The sequence below is a fragment of the Cynoglossus semilaevis genome, chromosome 17 (assembly GCF_000523025.1).
Source record: "Cynoglossus semilaevis isolate Cse_v1.0 chromosome 17, Cse_v1.0, whole genome shotgun sequence".
NCBI lineage: Eukaryota > Metazoa > Chordata > Actinopteri > Pleuronectiformes > Cynoglossidae > Cynoglossus > Cynoglossus semilaevis.
Window position 1 is genome coordinate 13,853,484 of NC_024323.1, and position 13,786 is coordinate 13,867,269.

The 13,786-nt window shown below is 43.4% G+C and overlaps 1 protein-coding gene across 1 annotated transcript; it reads left to right on the plus strand.

Annotated features, from left to right (window-relative positions):
- The first annotated feature begins 362 nt into the window (after positions 1–362).
- Positions 363–13,780, plus strand: gna13b (guanine nucleotide binding protein (G protein), alpha 13b). Its single transcript, XM_008330477.3, has 5 exons — positions 363–854; positions 6,262–6,491; positions 8,901–8,951; positions 10,260–10,460; positions 10,757–13,780. Exons 1-5 carry the CDS (start codon positions 572–574, stop codon positions 11,126–11,128), a joined length of 1,137 nt encoding a protein of 378 aa, XP_008328699.1. The 5' UTR covers positions 363–571; the 3' UTR covers positions 11,129–13,780.
- The last annotated feature ends 6 nt before the right edge of the window (positions 13,781–13,786 follow it).

Here is a 13,786-nt window from a genome sequence, read left to right on the forward strand (position 1 = left end):
AAGTTTGTCCAAGTGGATTTGCCGTTTGTCACTCTCCAAGATGTCGTCCTATCGCTGATGGATTCACGTGTTTTCGGAAAAAGCATTTCTCCATGCGTTCTTAGCGCATAACAATGAATTAATGTATTCTGTGTGACATGAAAGGTGAACGTTTTTTTTAACATTTTAAAATTCAAAAGAATGCATGACCCTCAGTCTAATATCGCGGTGAATAATTTTACTTAAAGCGATATTACATTTTGATACTACTATATTATACTTTTTAATACTACTAAGTTCAGTCAAAGTACTCCAACAAAAATGTAGGAAACATAAAATGTAGAGACATTTATTGATTAATTTATTGTACAATAGTTAGATATATAGATACATACATACACATCTAATTACAACCTGGGGTAAAAATTAGTTTGTTGTATAGAGATGTTTCTTGAAGCTAAGTATTCCCACACTCAGTGAAGGGAGCACCGTGCAGGCGCTCTGTCGCCCTCTCTCTCTCTCTCGCTCTCTCTGTCTCTCCTTCTCTCTCTTTCCAGTCGTCGCTGTCTGTATCGATGAAGTTGTTTCAAAGATGGCGGATTTCCTGCCGTCCCGCTCCTATTTATCTGTATGTTTTCCAAACTGCCTGCTAACGAGTGGCGAGGCGGAGCAGCTGCGGAAGTCTAAGGAGATAGACAAGTGTATTAATCGAGATAAGACGTATGTGAAGCGGCTGGTCAAGATACTACTTCTCGGAGCTGGCGAGAGCGGCAAGTCCACTTTCCTCAAACAGATGCGCATTATCCACGGCAAGGACTTCGACCAAAAGGCCAAAGAAGAATTCAGAGGGACGATATTTAGTAACGTTATCAAAGGTAAGCAGCCGCTGTGTTCGTTGTGTTGTTTTTGTTAACCTCCGTGTCGGCTGCTAACTTCGGGGTGGTACAGAGTGGGAAGTTGGAAGCTAAGCTAATGTGCAAGCAGTAGCGACGGCAGCACTTTTCTCTTCTGCACAAAGCTGCTCCAGAAACGCCCATGGTGTTTGTGTTTGTGTGAGAGCGGGGAGCGGCGGCCAAGCGTGTGGTTGGTTTTTATTAATATTTGTATTTCTAAGCTCCACAGACATCACGTTTTCCCCCTTTACTATACTAGGTTGTGTCGTGCGCACGGCAGACACACGTACAACCGCTATGGTTTGTGGTCCTTGTGTTACTCATGGTTTCTGAGCCGCTGCCTCAGAATTACGTCTGTTTACTGTAAACTCCCCACCTTCTAAACACAAGCATGTTTAGAAGGCTAGCTGTTGCTAGCTACTAGCTGCTGTGAAGCTCTGCAGAAACCTGACATGCTGACCAATGAAACACAAAACGATGTTGACCTAAAGGAAAGCCAGGGCGCAGGGTTTCCATCAACGTGTTTCTATTGTTTTTCTGTAGTTCTGTGAAAGTTAGCAACTTCTTCACTAAGGTTTGTTGTCTCCAGACCTGGAGCTTCATTGATGAGATAGACAAGAGGGTCCGAGGGGTGTGTGTGTGTGTGTGTGTGTAACCTGATGTCTTGGTCAACATACTTAGTCGGATTTGTCCAGTTTGTCTATTCTTTTAGCCATGGTTGTACATCAAAAGTCAGCCTGAGATGAAACGGTTCTCTGGATGTCTGTGACTCAGTGGATGCTGTAGTTGTCATACAGTCATAAGGTTGTTGAATTGAAAGTTGTTGGTTTACATGTCGCTGCCCCAACTGCCCCACTGTGGGTAGATAGATGGTACCAGCTGTATTGTAAAGTGCTTTGATTGATTTTTAGCACTGGAAAAAGTCTAAACCACCTGCCAGCTATGCAGCCTGTTACATCCCAGAATGCAATGCTAATTTATAAACGTTGAAAATATAAACCCATCCTACAGATTTAAGAAGTATTTTTATGGCAACCATGTTAAAAACCATGTTTAAAGCAGGGGACGGTGAGAGCAGCTGTTGATGCAGTTTCCATGCATCACAGCATCCTAGTTTATAATGCGTGACTTTTGATTGATTGTAGTCAACATGATGATGTTGTTGTTGTTGATCTTTCACAGTGCACAGGCGGAGTAGGAAGTTGGGTGCACAGATTGGGTGCAGACCGTAAATGGAGCATGTCTACGGAGACAAATAAGAACCGTTAAACCTAACATCCATCCAGGTTATTTAAAGTCCTATCTCACAGTCACTGGGGTGATTTAATGTCTAGAGGTTGATCCACTGTTGAGCCCTGGTCGTAGCAAATGTGATCAATGCTGACGTGACAATGCTAAATGGAACGTTTCCACCGCTGCTTACACGAGAATAAACCATTCGGATGTGCTGACTGGTCTAACTCTCCAGAAATAGTAGAACAAGATGAAGTTTCACTTCCCCTTCTGTTGAAAACGCTGTGTAACCATCCTTTGCATTTTCCTCTTTTCCAACTTTAGTGAATTTACTATTTGTTTATGTGTGTTATTTAATCAAGGACGAATACAGAAGGATTTGTTTTGTCGTGATAGGAACAATTTAATGAAACACCCGAAGACGAGCATCAGCTCTGTCTCTTCTCAGTTCAACGTCACAGTGGACAGATGAGGCGTTTACACCTCACCAAGTCCTTTTTTTCTTTTATTTGACAGAGATAGACAAGTGTATGTGTGTTATGTGTTTAACGGAAATATCAAGTGAGAGTTTCAGTTGAAATGTTCAGATGTTATAAATCTGATAGCACAACGCCTGGGTTTTGCCAGATATGCTTAAATCGTTTTTTTTTTTAAATTAACAGTTAACAGTCAAATATTCCTGGCGTTGGTTTATTTTTTATTTTTTTATTTCTTCACAAGTGATTACAAATGAAGATCCGGCCGTTCCAGTGTTCATAACCTGATGTTAAGCATTTAACAGCACTGTGTGTTTACTATAATGACAGTTTTAAATTGTTAAAAAAACCACCCTCAAGTTAACGTTGTGCCTATAGTATTGCAGTATAATGCAGTATATCTAATAGTCACCCCTCTATCCTTCCATGTATCATATCGCCAGATATGTTTGCATGTGTGTTTTAATTTTTACTAACATGTCGTAATATCCTGTACAGATAATGTGTGTTTACAGTAACCAGATTATTACAGCTCGTGTAAACATGGCGTCAGACTCCAGTGAGGAAACTTGTTTCTTGTGTGCTGAAGTGAAAGGTGTCAGTGACGACACTAGTGCAGAGTGTTTTAGTGCTGTCTCTACTCTCTCTGTTTTTTTTTTAATAAAACTTATTGAATATTAAACGGTTTTGTTTCACCTGGAAAAACGATTCGATCTTTTTAATCTAATCTTCAGCGCTCGTCTGCTCTGGTCTGAGCAGAGATGATTTGTCTCTGCTCTCCGTTTAAACTTCCATAACTCAATTTAGTTTGATTTTTGTCCACCAGGGGTGAACACTGTTTGTGCAGCAGCACTTAAGATGCACAGGATCAGTTCATATAATTTATCTGGAGAAAAGTCAGCAATGGATTAAACACAGCAAACAGTGGAGACAGAGGTTTCTTAGTTAATTCTTAATCAGATTGCTCCGTTTTCCGGGCCTCAGATTGGTGACTGTAGTGAATATGTGATGTCTGTGATGTCTGATTATTTTACTCCTGGTCCTCCGGTTTCTCAGTTAATTCTTAATCAGATTTTTACTCCTGGTCCCCTTGACTCCTGGTTTTATCTAGTCTTGTGTCTGTGTTCATATTCTGTTACTCTAACTGAACTTTGAGTTGACTGGAAATGGGATGGGAATTGATGTGTTGGTGTTTTCTGGGCTGTGGCAGCAATGCTGCCTGTTTTCAATTTAACACCACAACCACAAAGAATTGCATCTGGAGTATCGTTTGTGAGACACTTCAAATCAAATTAACTGAAAATGCACCGACTCCTATCTACAAAAGGCAGCACTGCAGAAAATGTTTAAGAGCCACTGCTGTTAATAGTGGAGGGAAAAAAAAGTCAACGTGTCATCAACAAACCGTTGGCTGCTGAGTCACAGTATGTCCCCATGTCTGTGTCAGTAATAGTTATGGAGTGTCTGTTGACCTTGACTGACGTCTTCGTCTCCACCATTGTCTGTGTGACCATATGTAATGGCTGACTGTGACTGTGAACGGGGAAGTGCGATGTAGTGGTCCAGAAAGGCTCGCTCAGTCAGCGCTGTTAAGAGGCGAAGTTAACGGTTCTCGGCAAAAAGGAAACCGTAGGCGTTAGGGTAATTTCAGAATAAAAGTTGCATCAGGCGACGGGGTGAGATCGTGTGAGGGTGTTGTAGCTAATGGAGTGAGGACACATCAGTAGTGTACTGGCTGTCTGATGATTGACACACACACACACGTTACAAAGGCGGATGTTGTGTTAGCACCAAGATGTGACTGCGGTCTTTATGTAGATGAAACCATCGGTTGTTGCTGGTAGAATACACACACCTGTACTGTTGGTCCACATCCTTACAAATCACACTTTGTTTAAGATACTTTGTAATAAAAAAATAATAAAAATTAATTTCATAATATTTAAATAAAAATATAATTGAATAATGAATAATAAAACATGATAAAAAATAATAAAATTAAATATTAAATAAATAACAATGAATACAATTTCTTTGTCGTTGTCCAGAGGTTGCCTGAAAACCATTTTAGTCTGATGACTATGACGTATCAAGTATGGATCCATATCTGGGTCTGGATCCATACTGACTTGTGTTGCTTTAACAGTAAAATATAGTTAGTGAGTGAAAAAGTGGGGTTGTGTTCCTGACCTCTGACCTTGAACGATGACAAAGTTTGTACCTGTGAGACAAGTTCACACAGATGTGCCGGTGTTTCTGGTGTGGTTGTTGATGGTCTTTGTCTGTGGGGTCAGTGTGGGGGGAGTCGGGCAAAGAGCACAGCACACAGCTGTAGAGTGAAGCAATGACCCAACATCAAAACAGTGACTTATCACAAGTCTGTATCTCCACCCTGTTCACAGCAGTGTCTGCTTCAGACGTTTTCCTTTTCTGAGCTGCAGTCTGTGTTAGTGACTTCAGAGAAAACCTATTGTTTTTCTCTTCACCTTAAATCAGCTGCTCTGGTTCAGAGCCCGAGGCTAAACATGAGGTTCAGTCTTTAGGTAAATGCTACTATTCGTGCAAATAAAGTGGGTTTCTATTTCAAACGTGATTATTTTTTCTAAATTCTTATTCTAAAGATACCAGTAAGGATGATTAGGAGGATATTCTAATAATATTTGGAGTTAAAAAAAATGGGATTTGAACAGAGCTGGTTCAAATCCGAGCCCTGACAGAGGTTGATGTTTTGACCAATCAACATTTATTTCCTCTGGTGTAAAGGTAGAGGGAAAACTTTCTTGTGTATATTTATTCTTATTTAAAATAAACATTTTTAAAACATATTAATTGTTGTCGTCATTATTTTTTAAAACCACTTATTTATAAGTTGATTATAAATTATTATATTATTAATAATCTAAAGTTGTTTTCAACGTTTTATTTGGTAAAAGTAATTCTAATAATGACAATTAAAATAATATACAAATATAAATGAAAGCTAAAAAACCTTCTCTTTCTTATACCATAAATGATTTTAATGGGCTCAGACTTTGTCCACTGTTGTTCTCAGTGTTGCTAAAATTCTGGTTTGGCATCTGCTTCAGTTTTTGGCTCACTTTCTGATCAGGTTAATGATCCGAAGTGAAGAGTTAGCGTCAAATGACCAAAGCCGTATGGTGGATTTTGTTTTTCTGAGGAAATTCAAATACGAGGAAATGAACACTTGAATTTTCTTCTGAGTTTAACAGGGGGAAAACATGTTTCCATGGCAACCGTGTCACTACTGTGGCTGTTTTCCCTGTGGTCACAGGTGCATCACGAAGCAGACTTGATGTGACTGTAGTTCATTTTCCTTAAGGTAGCATTTAAAGGCTCCTGATTGGTCAGATGACAGAGTGGCTGACGTGACTACACGAGGGAAACCTGTTGACTCAGACAGATGGTAAAAATCCCATAATGAGCCGGTTTGACGTTTCATTAGTTTGGAAGTACAGTATGTTTAGTGTTTAACCCTTTGTGTTTATTTGATAACATATAATAAGTATAACTGAAATCCGACGAGGTGTTGGTCTGTGTTTTTAGTCCTGCTGTTTCATTCTAATGTCACAAGTCTGTGATGCTGCAGGGGGCGCTGAATGCGTACTTCAGTTGAGCAGCCTTGACAGCGATCCTCATCTTTGTTTTCTTGCTCTCCTCAGGTATTCGAGTGTTAGTGGATGCTCGGGAAAAACTACACATCCCCTGGGGCGACCAGTCCAACCAAAGACACGGCAACACCATGATGGCCTTCGACACCCGGTCGGCGATGACCCAAGGTCACGGCATGGTCGAGCCCAAAGTTTTCCACCACTATGTGCCATCCATCCGCTCCCTGTGGGCAGACCAGGGCATCCAGAATGCGTACGACCGTCGCAGGGAGTTCCAACTGGTGAGTTAAGAGTTTTACGTTTAAGTGTCTCTGCTGTGAGACATGGCAGTTGGATGCAAAACAGCGTAGTAGTTTATTTGATTATCAGTGCAAAAACCAGACCAATGAGATCTCATGGTTCAGACATGTGATGACGTAGGTCTAGATAGATCGATAGATGAATCTAGAGTCATTTCAAACTTCAGGAAACCTTTCATCATCGTGCATAATAATGTGAAACCTCCCCTTTAATTGATATGCGGTGGCAGACTTTATTATTTGGGTGTGTTTCGATTCATTAAAGTACATAAAAATTAAAAAAAAAAAGTCTTTTGAAATCCTGTTGTGAAGCCCTTTTGCATAAATATTTGCAGCACAGAATGAAGTCTTTTCCTCACAGTTGATGTGCAGACGTGCAGCTGCTGAGCTCACGCTCACACCGACTCACACCGACTAATGAAAGGCTGCTTCTCTTTCTCGTTCTCCCCTCTCTATCTCTCTCATTGCCTCCCCCACGCCCTTCCTTCCTCCTCCTCTGCCTCATGACTTCCCACAAGTGTAAGCCGCAGTCTGTGTCCTGCTGACAGGGAAATGATGTGTTTCTGTCCTGCAGAGACTTCGCTCCACTCTGGCCAAAGACTCTGAGGAGCCATTGATGGAGCACTTACAGTATTTGACTGCAGATAACTTTCTCTCTAATGCTTTTATCGGCAGCATCTCCATAAATAAATCACTCCGCTCCTATTTATTCCCTCCTCCTTTTAATCAGAATTACTTTTGAATGATCGTAGAAGAGTTCATCATATAAGAAACTCCCTGTAGACACTATATAAGAAATGGATGGAGTTACATCCCTGCTGGCTGCCACCTGCAAACAGGTCTGTAGAACTTGTCAGTTCTGGGCTAGTTTTAGAAGTAACTCCTGACTGAACGGCGTCTTCACCTACTCTGGAAAACCTGGAAGCTTAATAACATATTTTCGAGTCATAAAAACAAATGGAAAATAAGGGAGGGGGGGGGGGCTCAGGTTAATCTGGAAAATATTTCTCCTCTGATTCTCTCCCAGCAGTATGAGTAATTGTAAAGAGGTTAAAAGTGAGGCGCATGGATCTCTGCTGTCACTCTGTCTTCAACGGGAATTTTTGAATCACGTTGCCGCTCTGGCTCTCGCTGACGCACGTTGCTTATGATGCTACCAGCCAGTCAGAATTCACATGTCACGTCAGAGCAGCTCCCAGTTCAAATCCCAGTTTTCAGTTCCAGAACGGAGGAGCAGGAACTCTTTTCTTACACAGTTTTTATTTCCACTGTTCATCCTTGATGCCTTGAAAGATTCATGCTGCTCCAACAAGATGTGACTTCAGCAAACGTTTGCTCTTCTGTAGCAACATTTGAGCGTGGCATATTTAGAACCAAGCCGGACTTCAGTTTCCCTGAGGGCATGAAGATGCAAATTATATGGAGTTCCTGACTGACCATTTCCTGCTTTGGTATAAAAAGAAGAAACAACGCCTTCCTGTTTTTTTCTCTCTTTTCTTCTTTTCTGAAGCAGGAGAATTCCTAAAAGCACCGTTCATTTCAGGAGCTAAATGTCATTGTCTTGACTTCACTGTTTGACCTTTCACCCGTGAAACCTAGGTGGAATATCCTTGACACACAGTTAAGGTTGACTTTGACAAACAACAAAAACACTCGGGTCAAAGTAGAGACGGTCGTTAGAGCGAAATCCTTTATTTCATTTGCACAATTTATTGATTTTTTTTTTTTTATTGAACTAGAATCAGAATACTTACCGACGTTAAAAGGCAGCACTGACAGTCAGATTTAATTGAGTTTATTTTCATCAATAATTAATATTCTTTTTTTTTATTGATCGTTTCCTGGCGTCAAACAACGGGACTGCGTTGTTATCAGAAACCAAATCTTTAACATCTGTTTAAAACGTGTCCATCATTTGAAGTAGATGATGATGATGATGATGATGATGGTGAGCAGAGAGGCATTCACTGATGAGAAGTTTTATTTACTGACATTATAGAATAATTAACAGGCTAAACTCAGTGGACTAGTAAATGAGTTTGAAAAGGACAAGTTAAATTTAGGATTATATTCTGAGGTCTGCAGTGTCCACACGTCAGAAATATCATGTTGAAAAATAGAGCAACCACAGTATGTTACACAAAACCAAAAGAAGATAGAAACTAAAAAAATATCAAGAGTATTGTAGAAAAAAAAACCAACCCAATAATATCCTGTCTATCATTTTAAATATCAAGAGTATTGTAGAAAAAAAAACAACCCAATAATATCCTCATCTGTTAAGATTAAATCACAAAAAATAATGTTCTCCTGGTGACTTTTCTTATTACAAAATATTGTTTACATTCAATCTCACATCCACTCTCTCTCTCTCTCTTTTTTTTTTCTCAGGGGGAGTCGGTCAAGTATTTCCTGGATAATTTGGAAAGACTGGCGCAGTCGGTAAGTGCTGCCCTCACTGCCGCAGCCCCACCACTCACAGACAGAGGGCAGGATGCCAGATACTGCAGATGGATGTGATAGCAGTTGGTTGGTCTGTTGAAAAGAGAAGTGAAACTGCTGCCTTCCTGTTGCGCACACACACACACACACACTCACTGTTCGGAGTGAAACTGTTAACCACGAACTACACTTTACTGAACCTTAGTGGGATTTGAACCAGCAGTCCTCCTGTAACAGACGTGCTCCTTTAACCACTGATCCACAGCCTCACCATCAGGTTTCTAATAACTCGTTTCCTGTTGCGCATGTTATGATAAAAAAACAAATGTTAATGTAGGCTATAAAGGAAGAAGAGGATGATGATGATGATGAGGAGGAGGAGGAGGAGGAAGAGACAGGAAGTGTTTGTTGTTGGAGCTGCTTTGAACCACCGTCACCTGCCAACACTGGGCTTTTGTCTGCAGTGGGATCAGACAGAAGTCGATCAGTGTTCACTGTAGTCCAGGGCTGGTCTGCCTGTGTGTGTGTGTGTGTGTGTGTGTGTGTGTGTGGGCTGTTAATCTCCTCTGCGTCTGGATAATTCCGTCCTGGCTTCCAGCATGGGCCGAGCCGTAAATAAGATTTTTTTTAACACCTATAAAAAGGGCTGAGCTGATATCTGCAGCAGCTGATGTGAAAACCGATATCCGTCCACCACTTTATCTAAGTGTGGACGCCCTGGTCCTGCAGCTGCGGACAACCGCTGCGGCCGCAGCTGCAGGTTCAAATTAATGTCATTTGTTAGAACTATGAGAAGTGAAAGTCATTATAGCTAGTTAGACCTGGTTATAATGTTCTCTTCTTCTCCTTCCTCCTCCTCCTCTTCTTGCTCCTTCTCTGCTAGTTAGACCTGGTTATAATGTTCTCCTCTTCTTGCTCCTTCGCTCCTCGCTGCTCTATTCCTGATTATCATGGATGAACGAGTGTAGTAACAAAGTCACGGGGAGACGTGAGGGGGCGTCGCGGTATTTGTGTGTGTGTGTGTGTTAATGCAAAACAACTAACATTCCTAGCATGCCAGAGCTGATGACTCATCATCAGCACAGACTGTTCATGTTTGAGTACAACAACATGCAACCACACACACACACACACACACAAAATCATAAATCAGGGTTTCATAATAATAATAGAATCCACACTGTATTTAAGTGACTTATATTTTTTTATTTACTTCTGTAGTACTGATTTGACAGTGATGTCAAGTACAGCTCTTTGATGACAGGTGTGTGTGTGTGTGTGTGTGTCTGTGTGTGTGTGTGTCAACAGGATTACCTCCCCAGTCAGCAGGACATCCTCCTGGCCAGGAAACCCACCAAGGGCATCCACGAGTACGACTTTGAGATCAAAAACGTACCTTTCAAGATGGTGGACGTGGGCGGCCAGCGCTCTGAGAGGCGGCGCTGGTTCGAGTGCTTCGACTCGGTCACCTCCATCCTCTTCCTCGTCTCGTCCTCAGAATACGACCAGGTGAGTGAGGCGGGTGAGACCGGGAGGCAAAGACTGATTCATAGATGAAAAGTCGTTGTTTTCTGATATTTATTTTTGTTAATGTGAGGAAAAAAAACCCCAATAGCATTTGATTTTTAAAAAAGTATATCTTTAAGAAAGTTGTCTCTGTATGTTTGTTCATTTAATACAATGGACTTTAATAAAAATCTGACATCTGGGTCTTTTAGGAGAAGAAACAGGAAACAGGAAGTAGGTTGTGGCGCCGTCATGATTCCGGTCTGACACACCTAACGTCTGTCTTCTCATCCCTGCAGGTGCTGATGGAGGACCGGCAGACTAACCGGCTCAGTGAGTCCCTCAACATTTTCGAGACCATCGTCAACAACCGGGTTTTCAGCAACGTCTCCATCATCCTCTTCCTCAACAAGACGGACCTGCTGGAGGAGAAGGTGAAGCAGGTCTCCATTAAAGACTACTTCTCCGAGTTCTCGGGCGACCCCACCAGTCTAGCTGACGTGCAGCGCTTTCTAGTGGAATGCTTTCGCAAAAAGCGGCGCGAGCAGCAGCAGAAGCCCCTCTACCACCACTTCACCACCGCCATCAACACCGAGAACATCCGCCTGGTGTTCCGTGACGTCAAGGACACCATCCTGCACGACAACCTAAAGCAGCTGATGCTGCAGTGAGGAGGACTGACCAGAAGGAGGCGAAGGAGGGGGAGAGGCAGATGTGTGAGGTGGGGGGGCGGGGGGTGTCTTTGTCTTAGTGCCACTATCCCCCCCTCCCCCCCTCGCCTCCCACTGCACCGGCCCGTCAGTGGAGCAGGCAGTGTTTGCTATTGAACTTTGACTGTATTAATGCCACCACTACTACTCCCTGCCCCATCTACTGCCCCCCCCTCCACTCCCCATGCTTGCTCTCTGTCCTACTGAGCTGCTTCACTGACTGATGACGGCTGCTTCTGCCTCAGCGCTGTCACTTTCCTCCATACCACTCTTCGAATCACTGTAAACGACCTCTGACCCTGGGGTCACGCTCCTCTCTGTAGGACTGTCTCCCTCATTCTCTTCCTCACGACGTCCGTGTTTATTTCTTTGACCACTCACTCATAGGAAGGAGTAAAGAGAGAGGAGGCAGGTGGGGGTGGGGGGCATAAAGGGGCGTGGCTTGCTGCAGCTAACTACTGGTGCTGATGATGTCAGCAGCTTAGCTACGAGAGCTAGGTGTCGCCTTCCTCTCGGCACTTCTTTTTGTTCTCATTGGTGCATGATGATGACATCATCAGGTCAGGGTGGGTACTTCACCCTGAGAGCGGTGGATCAGGAAAGAGCAGAGAAGCTGCACGCACACACCGACACACACAGATAGGAATTTCTGTTCTTCGTTTAATTCTAGTTTATTAATCTTTTTTTTTTTCTTGTCTATAATTATACTGTATGTATCTATGCATTTCCTTTAACTTATATTTTAGTGGGGTTTACACTGTGTGTGTTGATGAACTGTTACAGTTGATGTGGGTCAGGAGCGCACACACACACACACACACAAACCACTCGGACGACACTGTTACACTAACACGTGCAGGTTGCAGTGCGACACATCTTTGACACATCACAGTTTTGTTTTTTTTTTCCTCAGGGCACGTTTTAAAAACCACTCCTCGTCCGTCTGCTCACGGTGTTGTTGTCGAACAGCTGCGTCAGACTGTCTTTCTGAAGGTGTGTCGCCCCGACGTGTGCAGTGTAGACGTCCGCGTCACACACACACATCTTCCTTTACGCTCGTAGTCTCTGTGAACTCCTCACACCGTCAGGACAGTTACTGCCTTCACGATGTTCTTGCCCAAACCACACACACACACGTGTGGATGTGTGTTGTCTAAGCTGTGGAACAGGAAGTTGATGAACAGATGTCCGTTTGTTCCTGTCTTGTTGGACAATATGATTCTCCCTCTGTCCTTCTGCCTGAGTCAGGATGAAGCAGCCTCTGTTGGCAGTGTGTGTGTTTGTTGGGGGGGGGGGGGAGGGGGGTGAAACCCCAGCAGAGGGGTCTTTGTCTTTGCTCAGAGCGCTCTGTCTCATCGTCGCTCGAGGACAGACGGCAGCCTGTGGTCTCTCAGCCTCACAGATGCATCAGGAGGTCGCAGGAGAAGAGGCTTCTGTCAGCGCTGAGCAAACTTTGTTGTTGTTGTTGTTGTTGTCGTCGATGCTCCCGTCTCTCTCACACACACTCAGACTGATCAGTGTGTGTGTCTTTAACATGCAGTCGCAGCTTCTCAGCTCCGTGACTCTGCGGCGTCTCGTTCCCCTGCAGCCGGAGTTCTGGACTCCAGGTTACGTGTTAACGATGCTGCTGCCAGGAGTTCATCTGTGAGTGAGTTTCTGTTCTCCTGTCTCGGCTGGTCAGGTCCTAGTTCTTCACTGATCCGTATCTCCAGTTGAAAGCCTTCAATGATTTGACTTAAGGTGAAAAGTTTGTTCCTTGTGGCCAAAAAGTACTTGAGTGGTTTGCGTTGAGAGGAAGAAACTGTCACACAGGAGGCAAAACTGTTGGTTGGTCTGAAGCGGAAGATTCTGTTTGTGCAGGTGTTTTCAGGAGTGAGTGGAGAGCAGGCGTGAAGGTTAGCGCCATCTGCAGCTGATGGTTTTGAACTGTGGTTTTTGCCTATTAAGCCTCTGAACGTCACATGGTGGACGCGGTAATGTCCGGTAGAGTCAGTGCTTCCAAAACACTAGTGACAGCTGACGTCAGCGGGACGGGACGAGACGACTGTTGTTGTTGATGTTGTTGTTACTGGTGCAACAACACAAAGTTCAACATAATGACCTAAAGTCCAGCAGGTCATAGGTTCAACTTCCTCTTCCTCCTCGTCTGAAGCCTTAATCTCCAGGTGTTGATGACCAGTGTTGACGTCACTGAACGACCACGACTGTCATCACTTCACACCCGTGTTGTCGACCCGTTCCTGGGTTCAGTATTCCAAATCCGGTGCCTTTTCTTCGTAAACTCTGACACCGTCCATCGTAGAACTTGGACCTTTGACCTTTACAGTGACTGCGGCAACAGTTCACTGTTGTTGTCTACGGTCTCGCCTTCGTCGTCTTAACTGCCTCGGTCGGAAATGTGCTGACTGTGCAGCACTCAGTCTTAATTCAAACACTGAGGTCACATGACACGGGTCCAAATTCTACAGTCCACGTTTCCTTTCCCCTGCTGTCTCTAGTCCTCTGTGGCGATCGGTGAGTCTATTTTTTTTTTTACCCACAATGCCTTGTTTTAATCTCTTCAGTGAAGTGTCGGCCTTTTCTCGACCCGTCATCTGTGACGCTGCAACTTTGAACAGC